The sequence below is a fragment of the Martes martes genome (assembly GCF_963455335.1).
Source record: "Martes martes genome assembly, chromosome: 12".
NCBI lineage: Eukaryota > Metazoa > Chordata > Mammalia > Carnivora > Mustelidae > Martes > Martes martes.
Genome location: NC_137900.1, coordinates 3,969,120 through 3,982,050, shown reverse-complemented (window position 1 = coordinate 3,982,050; position 12,931 = coordinate 3,969,120). Strand labels below are relative to the sequence as shown.

The window sequence follows — 12,931 nt, the reverse complement described above, 5'->3', positions numbered from 1 at the left end:
AATACAGGTCTTAGTTTCTTAGTTAATTAAGCGAATTTGTGATGAGTTAAATAAATTTTAAAAAAAGACAGATGGATCAAATTAGAACTGGCCAGTTCTTCAGACATGTGGCTCAGTGGTGATTCAGTATATAATCACTGGCTTAAGATTTAGAAGGCATGATTTTATAGTATCTGTGTCCTTTAAGGACAGTGTACAGGAAGGGTCTTATCATGTATATCATTGACACATGTCTATTTTGGACATTCAGCATTCTTTTTCCCTTCCTAAAGGCACATAGATATCTTTCTCAAAGCTGCATATGGTTTTGGTGAGGTGATCAGTCCAGGTACATGTTGCTTCATAATAAAACTGAAGGAGCCATATTCTTTTCATTGTGAGACTGGAGACATTTTACTTAAGCTTATTCTATTCTACACTTTTTTTTCTATAACTTTGAATTTTAAGCAAGTGACCACAGGACAAGGGAATATTGCTATTCCTTATGTCATCTTCAGCACCTCAGGGGTATTTTTAAATGTACTAGTGCCTGGCCTCCCTCATTTCTGCCCACTTCTAATCCTGGTTCCTCAACTTTTGTTGATTTATGAGTTCCTAACATCCTTATAATATATGCCATTTTGCTTATATAAGAGAGAGTTGTTTCTTCTGCTTGTGACATAAGAGCCAAAACCTATACAGTGTAACATGCTATCTTGCCCATCAGGGCTAGGGTTTTAGACAGTCTTTTCAGTTGACCGGGCTGTGCAATTGGTTGTAAGTCAATGTGAGCAATGTGAGAGAGAGGTCTGCTACAATGGTTAACACAGGCTTGGGCTGCACTCACAGACCTACTCGGACCTCAGGAAGCTGGTCTTGATGTATACTGTGCTGATCAGGCAATAACTTGGGTATGGCATCTGGTGTGAACAAAGTATTCCTAAGACTACATACTGGAAAGGCATCTCTTGTATATGTCCTAGGTGGTAAGAACTCTACAAACTATGTGATAGAATTTGTGTGTGCTGGGAAATTAAAACTGCAGGGTAGGGCCCTTATCTTATAATTTCTATATTTCTGCAAGTAGCTAGCTATCCATCAGAGCTGAAGAGAGTTTTTAAAAATTTTATTTATTTATTTGACACAGAGAGAGACAGCAAGAGAGAGAACACAAGCAGGGGTGTGGGAGAGGGAGAAGCAGGCTTCCCACTAGAGAGCCCAATGCAGGGCTTGATCCCAGGATCCTGGGATCATGACCTGAGCTGAAGGCAGACATTTAACTGACTGAGCCACCCAGCCGCTCCCGAAAAAACTTTTTTGAGAAAGCCATTTATAATCTATAAAGCACTGAACAAATGTGATGTTAAGTTGAAGTGTTATGAAGTAATCTACTGAATAAATTTCATTAAATGTAAGCCAATATGAGGCAAGGGTGATGCAATTGCTCAGCTCTTTAGGAATTAAGATCTTTTGATATAGTAGCCACTAGCCACATGCAGTTATTTAAGGAAAACGAAATGAAATAAAAAATTTAGTTCCTCAGTTGTATACATTAAGTGCTCAATAGCTACATATAGCTAGCAGCTACCATAGTGGATGTCACAGTTCAGTTTTCCTCCATCACAGAAAGTTCTACTGAACAGTACATCTCAAGAAAAGTAAATGCTAGGATAAGATTACCGAGTCTAGGGGCGCCTGGGTAGCTTAGTTGGTTAAAGTGTCTAACTCTTGATTTTAGCTCAGGTCATGATCTTGGGATTGTGAAATCAAGCCCTATGTTGGGCTCTGCACTAAGTATGGAGCCTGCTTAAGAATCTCTCTTTCTCTCCCTCTGCCCCTCCCCTCTTCCTGCTTGTGCATGCTTGCTCTCTCTCTCTTTAAAAAAAAAAAAAAAGATTACTGAGTCTATAATCTTTTCTATTTTTAAAAAGATTTTATTTATGTGTCAGAGAGAAAGAGAGAGAGAGTGCAGAAGTGGGGGGAACAGCAGGCAGAGAAAGAAGCAGGCTTCCAGCTGAGCAGGGAGCCCAATGCGGGACTCCATCAGATCATGACCAGAGCTGAGGGCACACGCTTAACCGAATGAGCCACCCAGGCATCCCTAATCTTTTATTTTGTTCATTTTATTTCTGTTTATTTTGATATATGGGGTTTCCTAGTTTAACAAAACAAATCTGTGCTGAAATCCTTATTCCCAGTTGCACTGATGAGGAGACGGATGCACTAGCCCCTCAGCTAGGGCTGGTGCTATATGCACCCCCATCTAGGACCTGCTGCAGGGAGGGATGGGAGCAGGCAGAGGTGAGCAGAGAAGGAGCAGCTGTTTTTTGCTTCTAGCTCTTTCCCAAGCTCAGGCTATTGCTCCACCCTGAGGACATCTGCATTAAAGGCAGAACTTTCTCCCTGCCTTCCCAAGGCACTTGTGCTCCTATAGCTCCTCAGGCAACTCTGATCTCTTCCCTAGACAGCAGAGTCCATGTGGGGAACCTCAAGTCACTTGCCAAAGAATGACTGTGTGTTCCTGTGTTTGAGGCTACAGCGTCCCTGGAGGAGGTGAGGTTCATGTGTGCTAGACTGGTCAGGCCTGGGTGCTCTTCCTATACTGGTATGAGAGAAGTGTTCCTTCCAGAAACATTTTTTATGGTTTGCACAAATGTAACAGACCATTTAATGATAACTAGACTCTAAATAATTAAATCTTAAAATGGTTTTGTACTGTGAATGGGAATTGGATTCATATCATATTGAGAAATAAAATTTAGTTTACAAAAAAAAAAAAAGAATTTTGAAGATTCCATCAGAATCTTGAAGAATTTTGAAGAATCCATCAGAACCATTTAAGGGATGACTATGAAGGCGTTTTATTCAAATAAGAGACTATATGCCGACTGAGTATTGTCTTCCAAAGCATTCCTTGGATGTTTGTCTCCTCCTCCTCAGCAGCTCCCAGTGGTGAGTTGGGAGTGAAAACAGAGTGTGATGCTTGAGTGTCTTACGTTAGGAAGTACAAATGTCGGGAGAAAGAGGCCTTAGATGCCCAGGAAGTGTGAGGAAGACGGGCATGCATTTCCACAAGTGGTGGGGAGGGGACACAGGCAGTCAGTCCTTTGCAGACTTCAGAAAGAAGAGACTAATAACTGTTGTAGATAGGGAAGAGTGCAGTAGCCGTTCAGCGGAGATGGTCATCAACTATTTAAAATGTCGCCAGGCATGTGGGAACTCCAGCTGAACTTGAAGACTGCCAGAAATGTGAATTTATAGAAATCTGCTTATACTTTCCCAGTGAGTTATGATTTAAAACTATAACTGTATACCTGTTCATAAAAGTTATGGTTGAGAGAGAAAATAAATCCACAGCTGTGAAGAAAAAGGACTTTTAATCCACATGACTAAAAACGAAAGCACTTTCTAATTCCAGAATAACACAATAGCAACAACAAAATCTTCAAGACTGCAGAGATATCTGTGTGCTCTCCCAGGTTATTTAAGTTGACAATTAATCAGACTAGAGCCTTAGTGCAAGGTAAACATTATAGGTTCAAATCCCAAGCAGGGATTAATCTATTTCTTTTCTCAGGTCACGGATTCCATGCTTAGCTGTTCCAGCCTACTGTTCTCCCAATACATGCTAGTGATAACAGGGGTGGGAGCAGAGCTCCCTTTTACCTTCCTTGAAGCAGAAGCCTCAACTAAGTAGAATATTAATTAAAGGTGTTATTCTACTATAAAGCACTTTACTTTGGAAGGGTCATGTAAATTAGACAATATTTTCCTACTTTGAGTTATAGATGAATTGATCAATAACAGATTGGTTGAAATGTAAACGAGCTGAAAATAGTATTTCTGTGATTGGTTTTCCACCGATTGATAATTTTTGCACACCATGGGCTGGTTCTCTTTGTGTATTAATCACAACATTTTTCCCGAGATTTCATTTTGTAATTTTTGTGAAGCATAGGACCATGTCCTTTTCAGCATTTTTTTTTTTAAAGATTTTATTTATTTGTTTGACAGACAAAGATCACAAGTAGGCAGAGAGACAGGCAGAGAGGAGAAAGCAGGCTCCCCATGGAGAAGAGAGCCCGATGTGGGGCTTGATCCCAGGATCCTGGGATCATGACTTGAGCCAAAGGCAGAGGCTTTAACCCACTGAGCCACCCAGGCGCCCCCTTTTCAGCATTTTTAAAAATTTTTTCCTCACTTGTGTGGCAATCTCTTGGCGAAATTAAAAGTTTTATCATACATTCTAAGTGAATCGTCCAAGGTTAAAGTCGCTGGAAATGAAAGTTCCCCATCATTAGTTGTCACGTGCTGTGAACCCAAGAATATATTTATAACTTTTTACTGAATTTTAAATACAGATATTTACTGTAAAAGTAATATTTTTATTTTTTATTTTTATTTTATTTATTTATTTGACAGAGAGAGATCACAAGTAGGCGAAAGGCAGGCAGAGAAAGAGGGGGAAGCAGGCTCCCCACTGAGCAGAGAACCCGATGCCAGGCTGGATCCCAGGACCCTGAGACCATGACCTGAGCCGAAGACAGCGGCTTAACCCACTGAGCCACCCAGGTGTCCCAAAAGTAATGATATTTTAAAAATTTTAACTTCAACCAGCCCCTGAATTTGAGCTGAGGATGCATAAAATATTGGTCATCCAAATATCTTGGCAGCCATTAATAATATTAGTACATTAGTCAACAGTACATGGTGAATGTAAATATACAGAATGCAATGCTATAAATGAAAATACAATGAGTGATTAAAACTGTTCTTCTTCTTAATCTTGTGAGCCTGCAGTGGGTTACAGAGGAAATGTGGATATTTCTGGAGTGTCAGCATTTAATGTGGCCCTAAATGGCTAATCGCATTTCTAAGTAACACATAATCCTGGCTTCTTAACTCATTTTGTGCATGGGTAAGTGGCTTAACTTGCTACACAGTCTGTTTTAAAAAAATTAAACATACTTATCAAAATACCAAGAACATTTTACTTCTATATGTATCACACTGGCTTGTATTTGAGGTGAAGTTATAAGAAAAGACATGAAAAATTTCAACTTGCCTTTTCAGGGACAGAGAGTATGGGGGCTTCTTGGAGCCGGCTTGGGCGCAGGCTCCATCTGCTTTGCACCTGCTGTCTGGGCCCGCTCCTCCATGGAGGTTTCTTCAGAAAAAGAACAGATGGGAGGGCTGGAGGTAAGTAAAAATGCCACTTGCAAACTCCTAAGAGTTCTGAGTTTCTAAACGCTTCCTTCTGCAACACATTAATCTGTTTTTTAAAAAACGTCTTATTGAAGCATGATTTACGTACAGGATTAACCTCATTTTGAAAGCAATTGCGGCAAAGGCACCAAAGCAGATGCCACCAAAGCAGCAAGGCTGAACGGGCTGTCCTCAGGAGGGGCTGCCCGGCCCCGGGAAAGCCCGACAGGGCGGCTCGCGGCTGGAGCTAACTAGAGTGGGCGCTGCGAGGGGCCCGTGGTCCTTCCGGGGTGCGCAGCGGCCTCGCGACAGGACGGCCCGGGCGGCCGGCGGGCCTGGGCCGCAGCGCGGGTCCGCGTGGAAGCGGGCTCGGCGTGGGGAGGGCTGCGCGGCGGTGCCCGTGGGGAAGCCTTGGGTCCCACGCCGCCCTCCCGAGGGCCCGGGGCCTGGGCTCGGGCCAGGCGACCCCCATCCGCTGCCCACACCTAGGACCCCAGTCCTGGGACGACCGGAGTCTGGAGGGGCTGTGTGTGCCCTGCTAACCGAAGTGCCAGCACTCTGGCAGCCACCCCTGACGACACGCGGCAGTGCAAGGACCAGTGCCATCTGCTGCCCCTCCCTCCCAGACGCACCCCCGCTTCCGAGAGCCTGACCAGCCTGCCCCCTTTCCCTCCGCGGGCTGACCCGCTTCGGGGTCGGGACGCGCCGCCTTTTCCGGATAGTGGGACCCCAGGGACGTGGGCCCCTCGGGGTGACGCGAACCTCGGATGGGGGATGAGGACGAATCTCCTCAGCCTGAATCTCCTCAGCCTGACGAATCCTCCTCAGGCTCCCGGGGGCGGGGTCTCTTCGGGGTGACGGGACCCGAGGATGGGGGACAGGTCTTCTCGGGTTGACGGGACCCGGGGACGGGGACGGGTCTCCTCGGGGTGATGAGACCCGTGGACCGGTCGGGGTCGCCTCGGGGTGACTGGACCCGGGAAACGGGGACGGGGACTCCTAGGGATGACGGGACCCGAGGACGGGACGGGGTCTCTTCTGGTTGACGGGACCCGAGAACAGGGGACGGGGTCTCCCAGGGATGACGGGACCCGGGGACGAGGACGGATCCCCTCAGCCTGACCGGCTCCCGGGGACAGGGTCTCCCTGTGGTGACGGGACCCGCGGACGGGGACGGTGTCTCCTCGGGGTGACGGGAACCACGGACGGAGGATGAGGACGGATCTCCTCAGCCTGACAGGCTCCCGCGGACGAGAATGGGGTCTCCCCGCGGCGACGCGACCCGCGGAAGAGGACGAGGTCTCCCGGCGGTGACGGGACCCGCGGACCGGACGGGGGTCTCTTCGGGGTGAAAGGACCCACGGATGGGGCGGGGTCTCCTCGGGGTGACGGGACCCGCGGACGGGACGGGGTCTCCACAGGTAACGGGACCCGCGGACTGGACCGGGTCTCCTCAGGTGACTGGACCCGCGGACGGGGACGAGGACGGATCTCCTCAGTCTAACCGCGTCCCGGGGACGGGGTCTCCCCGCGGTGACGGGATCCGCAGCCAGCACCGCGAGCCCCCCACCCTCACCACCCGGCGCCCCCTCCCTCGAGCCGGCCGCGCTGCCTCTACCGACGGGTGGGCTTCCCTGCCAGGACCGGGATCCCGACTGGGTGCGGGCCCGGCAGGCCGCGGCGCCGCCTCTTCCGCCCTCCGCCGGCCCGCGTGCGTCAGCCTGCGCCGCCCCGCCCCGCCGCCGCCGCCGCCCGCGCGAGGCCGCCTCAGCCTGGCCCGGGCCTCGAGCGGCGCACGGCGCAGGTCCCTCCCGCCATGGCCCTGGGAGGCGGCAGCACATGGCGGCCGCAGCGGCCATGAGCGCGCCCGCGGCCCGCCCCGGCCCCCCCTAGAGCCCGCCGCCGCCCCGGCCGCGCCACGGCCCCGCCGCCCCCGGCCCCGCCGCCCCCGGCCCCGCCGCCCCGCCGCCCCGCGCCCGCCGCCGCCGCCGCCATGGGCGTGCAGGGCTTCCAGGACTACATCGAGAAGCACTGCCCGAGCGCCGTGGTGCCGGTGGAGCTGCAGAAGCTGGCCCGGGGCAGCCTGGTGGGCGGCGGGCGGCAGCGGCCCCCGCACACGCCGCTGCGCCTGCTGGTGGACGCCGACAACTGCCTGCACCGCCTCTACGGCGGCTTCTACACCGACTGGGTGAGCGGCGGCCAGTGGAACCACATGCTCGGCTACCTGGCCGCGCTGGCCAAGGCCTGCTTCGGCGGTAACATCGAGCTCTTCGTCTTCTTCAACGGCGCGCTCGAGAAGGCGCGGCTGCACGAGTGGGTCAAGCGGCAGGGCAACGAGCGCCAGACGGCGCAGCAGATCGTCAGCCATGTCCAGAACAAGGGCACCCCGCCGCCCAAGGTCTGGTTCCTGCCGCCCGTCTGCATGGCGCACTGCATCCGCCTGGCGCTCATCCGCTTCCACGTCAAGGTGCGGTCGGCGGGGGCCGGGGTGGGGGGCAGGGGTGGGCGCGGGCTGGGCCCGGGCCCGTCGGATCCCGGAGCCGGGGGTCAGAGGGCGCGGGGGCCGGGGGCGCCGGGCCGGGGGCCACAAGATGGACGCGCGGCCTGGAGCCCCGGCAGGCCTGGAGCCCCGGGCGCGCACCGGGCTGGCCCGGGGCGTGCAGGGCGCGGCGCCCCCGCCCCGGCATCGCGCGGGTGCCCTCCCCCTCCGAGGCGGGCAGGTCGCCGGCCTGAACTTGCTCCGGATACTCCCTGCCCCTGTGGCAGTGCTCGCACAGCAACAGGTTTTCCGTGCAAGCGAGTGGGCTGCACAGCGACGGGAAGGGGTCCTGAGCGGGGGTGACGGCAACTGTGCGCTGCTGTCACCACGTCCCAGCCGGGGGGGCCAGCTGCCCAAGGCCTGCCGAGGTGGCCCGCCTTTTGAGAACACAGGGCTGTGTCCAGGTTCCCTCTAAGATGACAGTGTTTAGAGAAATTGTCCGATTTTTGTGTGAGTTAGAATGTCCAGAATTGCAAGATTTGGCATGACGGAATTTTGTTAGTTCTGTGACTTCAAGTCTGGGTTTTGTGTCTGCTGTGAAAGGTGTAGCTCAGAGTCAGGGCAAAGGGGAAAGTGAATCTGAGTTTTCGGGATTGATGTCTCTGCACAGGGAGGACTCCGCCACTTCAGGCTGTGCACCCAGGTAATCAGAGCTTTTGCTGCCGGCCGGTCCGCTGTCCCCTTGGCAGAGGGCTCCTCGCTGAGCTGGGGCCAAGGACAGCTTCAGGACCCAGCAGCCACTGCAGAGATAACATGCAAATCAATGACCCTCGACTTAAGTTTTGATTGCTTCTTTTTTCACTGGTTTTTTGTTAAAAACTTAGGGGGCTGTTTTGGTTTTCTGGCTCTTGCCACTGTGACTTCCAGCTTGTTTGCCCTTCCTTTATTTCTGCTTGAAAGTGCTTGAGCCCAAAGTTTGTGAAATTCACTCTTCCTGCCTGCCTGAGCTGAGATGGTGGTGGGTAAGCCTAATGTGATAGCGGAAGTCCCACCCCAATCCTGTTGTAATTGGTGACAGGCCTTCTAAGTCTGCCGGTCGTGTTGGCTGGGAGAGCGGGGATTGGTCTGTGGGCCTGGCACAGGCACAGCAAGCGTCCCCTGGGAGTTTGTGTGAGAGCCTGGAGCTGCTGGCATTTTCTGCCCTGGAGCCCGGGCTCCCTGTGAAGTAAGGCAGTGTTGGTTCCCAGCGCCTATCCACCTCCAGAATATTTTGAAAAGGTATTCAGGGGTGGAGACTAGCACTGACAAGACAGGATGAGCTTTCTGGTCAAATGACTTTCAAAGGAACACTAAATATTATGAAGGATTAGATTCAGTGTGTACACAGTCTTTGTATCTTTTGAAAGAACTGCTGAATTCTTTCCTAACTATAAAGAAGTGTCTTTATGTTTATCTCTGCGCCTCTCTGAATGTGTGGCTTACGCACTAGGTACTCAGGATTTTGACCAACGTGTGAGTGTTTGGATTTAAGATGATTTCTCCCACTTAGGTTTCCAGACACAAGATGATTTTTTGTAGGGCTATTTTGCTTTAGGTAGGCTTTAACCCCTGGTGTAGAAGCATAGCATAGTGCTAGTTGCACAGATTAATACAGTAATGGCTCAGTTACCTAGTGCTCACTTAACCTGGCATCCTCACTTTTTGGGAAAACATCTAAGAAATTTAGCTACTGGAAGTTTCTCAGGAGCCAAACGTGAGGTCAGGAAGTTTTGGTACAGTGACCTGAGAAGAAAAAAACAAAAGCTTTCTTTTTCCTCACTGTAGAATCAAATCCTCTCCTTCTCAGATTTGGTTCTGAGAAGCTTGGTAATGCATTTCTAAACTAAGCATGAGAAAAGGGTGCAGGGGAAAGTCGGCCAGAGGCAGGAGCGCCATTAATAGCAAGAAGCGACACTTTGTAAGGGAGAAGATTAAAAAAAAAAAAAAAAAAAAAAAGAACAAGCTGTAAAAACCAGACATAATTCTGGGGCCTATCAGGAAGACAATCCTATGTATTTGAGTAGCCCCTGAGGGTGGCACAGTGTTTATTCTACAAGGATGATTTTGAGTCAGAGATTTATGGTCAGCATTCCCTAAGGGAATGAGGCAGTGTGTACCGTTTTTAAAAGATGTTCATTAAAATGGTAAAGTAAATTAAAACCATGATAATATATCGCTGTATACCTGTTAGAATGGCTAAAACAAGCACTACCAGCAATGCTAAGTGCTGGCAAGAATGCTGAGCAGCCGGAAGCGGGCCACGTGGCTGGTGGGAATGCAGGCTGGCCCACGGAGTTAAGTATGCATTTACCATGTGCTCTGGCAGTGCTGCTCCTGGGTAATTACCTAATGAAACTTTTGTTCACACAAAGACTGTACCAGTGTGCACAGCAGTTGTATTCATAACAGCTAGAACTAGAAACAGCTGAAATATCCTTTAGGAGGTGACTAAACAAACGGGTTTGTCCCTACCCTGTCGTCCTACCCCTTAGTATCAGGGAGGAAGTACTGGTCCAGGCAACTAGAGGGATGAATCTCTAAGGTTTTATGTTGAGTGAAGGAAGCCAGGCTCAAAGGTGTGATACTCTTTCTGTGACATTCTCCTGACCAGGTCAGTGGTTGCCAGAGGGCAGGGGTCTGGGGAGGGCCTGGGGATGGAGCTTTTTGGGGTGATGGAACTGTTATGTACTCTGATGGCCATGGTGGGAATGCAATTTTAGAACCTTAGAACCACACATAAGAAGTAAATAAAAGTTAATTTTACTGTATGATAATCAGTAGTTTTTTTTTCCTACAGTATTATATAAAATTGACAAAGGAATTGACAAAATGGACATGAAATGTTACTATGTGTTATGTTGGGTCCTTGAGGCATGTGTCTTATAAAAATCTGCCATCTTGGGCGCCTGGGTGGCTCAGTGGGTTAAAGCCTCTGCCTTCGGCTCAGGTCATGATCTCAGGGTCCTGGGATCGAGCCCCACATCGGGCTCTCTGCTCAGCAGGGAGCCTGCTTCCTCCTCTCTCTCTGCCTGCCTCTCTGCCTGCTTGTGATCTCTGTCTGTCAAATAAATAAATAAAATATTAAAAAAAAAATCTGCCATCTTGTTGACCTTCTCTAGGCTTCTGTAAACTGGCAGAAAGTCTTACTTTCCTGTGAGCTTGGGTTGGAGAAATCTTTTTTGACTTAGAAGAATGTGTCTTTGGTAGAGTGATAATTGTAATTTTTTTGTTACAGTAATAATTATATTTCTTTAACCATTTGAAGTTGGCCCATGAATCTGCTAATTTTGTTCAGGTCACTGAACTGCCTGGCCTGAGCTTGGCCTCTGCCAGTTACTGGGAGTGTTTCCTCTTGTGTGCTTTGAGTCATCACAACCTTTGAAACTTCAGGGAGGGACTGATATTTATTTAAAAATCTTAGTGGCATTAAATCCCTGGAGCTTTCCTAAATGTTCTTGCCACAAGGGTTGAGTCGGTGTGTGGGTTTATAATGAAGACCTTCAGATCTTTTTTTTTTTTTTAAGATTTTATTTATTTTTATTTGAGAGGGAGAGTGAGAGAGCATGAGAGGGTAGGTCAGAGGGACAGGTAGACCCCCCCGTGGAGCTGGGAGCACGATGCGGGACTTGATCCTCGGACTCCGGGATCATGACCTGAGCCGAAGGCAGCTGCTTAACCAACTGAGCCACCCAGGCGCCCCAAGACCTTCAGATCTTACCCTGAGTTGGTGCTGTGGCATATTTGCTTAGGTCTGACATAGTAAAGCCGTTGTCCTGCTTTATGTCACTGGAAGTCTGTGAGATTTGGCTGTGGCTTTGGATTTTGGGATGATGATGTGTATGTACCTGATGGGGCAGGGACTGACTTACGGGGTGCCTGCCCTCGCTGGGTCCTTTCACAGCTTTGTCTCATTTGGCCTGCACGGGGTTTTGTTATGGGACAGGACAGGACAGGATTGCTGAGTGGGCAACATCTGGGGACAAGTAACCAGTAACCTTCTCAAGAGGGAAGTGGCAAGCTGAAGGCAAAGTTCAGTTGCTTTGTGTAAGAATGCCTCAGGGGTGTGCCTACCTGCACTTCACTCCCAGGTCAGATCTGGGTAGCACAGTGCCTCTGTGGTGTTTTCCAGCTACAGTGGGAGTGGCACGGTTTCTGTCCAGGAGAGGCCGTAAACTAGTTACACCTTGTCCTTTAAGACCTTGAATTGACCAGGGAATACTTAGGTTCAAAATTGACCACATTAAAGCCAAAACCAGCCATCCATTTAAAATACTTATTTTAAAATATTTATTTTCTTGCAGTGTACCAATTTTTGACTGGCTTTCTCAGCCTGATGTCTTCAAGGTTCATCCATGTTGTGACATTGTGTCAGTTTCCCTCCTTTTTTAAAGGCTGCATAATATTCCACGGACCACATTTGGTTTATCCCTCCATCTGTCCATGGATGCTTGGGTTGCTTCCCCTTCTCTCTGTTGTGAATAATGAATCATGCTGCTCTGAACTTGGGTGTGCTCTGTTCGAGCCCGAGTTATAGTTCTTCTGGAGATGTTTGGAAGTGGAATTGGTGAATCATTGTAATTCCATGGTGAATTTCTCGAGGAATTGCTATGCTGTTTTCTGTAGCAGCTGCCTACGTATGTTTTGTATGATACGTTACAGAATATATTATATACTATCACAATATGGTTTTAATTTTTAACATTAATGTGATCACACAATGCATTATTCAGCAATTTGCTTTTTTAAGTAAGGATGTAAAAAATCTTTTTATGTTTATATAATTCTAATTTTTTTTAATGCCTGCATAGTGTTCCATAGTTTATCCAACCTCCTGCTACTGGTGCACACACAAACTTGGTAGATCTTTTAAAAAGATGTTTTAAAAACCTTACAGGACTACAGAGCCATCATTACCAGTCTTCACGTTTTTCAAGAAAGCCAGAAATCCAGGTTTTTATTAGAAATTATCCCATTGAAAAGATACTATTTAAGCCAAACAAAATAAGTTGTGGGTTGGATTCCGCTCTAGAGCCTCCAATTTGTGATTTCCACACTGACTTCTGTAACACTCATTCACCTTATCTAAATCTCTTCCCTTTTCTTGAAGTTAGACTGATCAAAGCCAGCTTTTCTTCTTCATCTGCCTTATTGAACCCTTTTCCATGATCAGAGTGCTTCCATTTCCTGGAGCTACCGAAATAAGTCTTCCCATCATTGCCACTGTTCTCC

At 48.9% G+C, this 12,931-nt stretch overlaps 1 protein-coding gene across 3 annotated transcripts in view; it reads left to right on the top strand.

Annotated features, from left to right (window-relative positions):
* The first annotated feature begins 7,140 nt into the window (after window positions 1-7,140).
* FAM120A (family with sequence similarity 120 member A) overlaps window positions 7,141-12,931 on the top strand; it is a 96,793-nt gene continuing 91,002 nt past the window's right edge. For all 3 annotated transcript variants that reach the window (XM_080819159.1, XM_080819158.1, XM_080819157.1), the window contains exon 1: window positions 7,141-7,651. In XM_080819159.1, coding sequence (XP_080675285.1) covers window positions 7,178-7,651 — 474 coding nt within the window. In that variant the 5' untranslated portion in view covers window positions 7,141-7,177. The remainder of the gene's footprint in view (window positions 7,652-12,931) is intronic.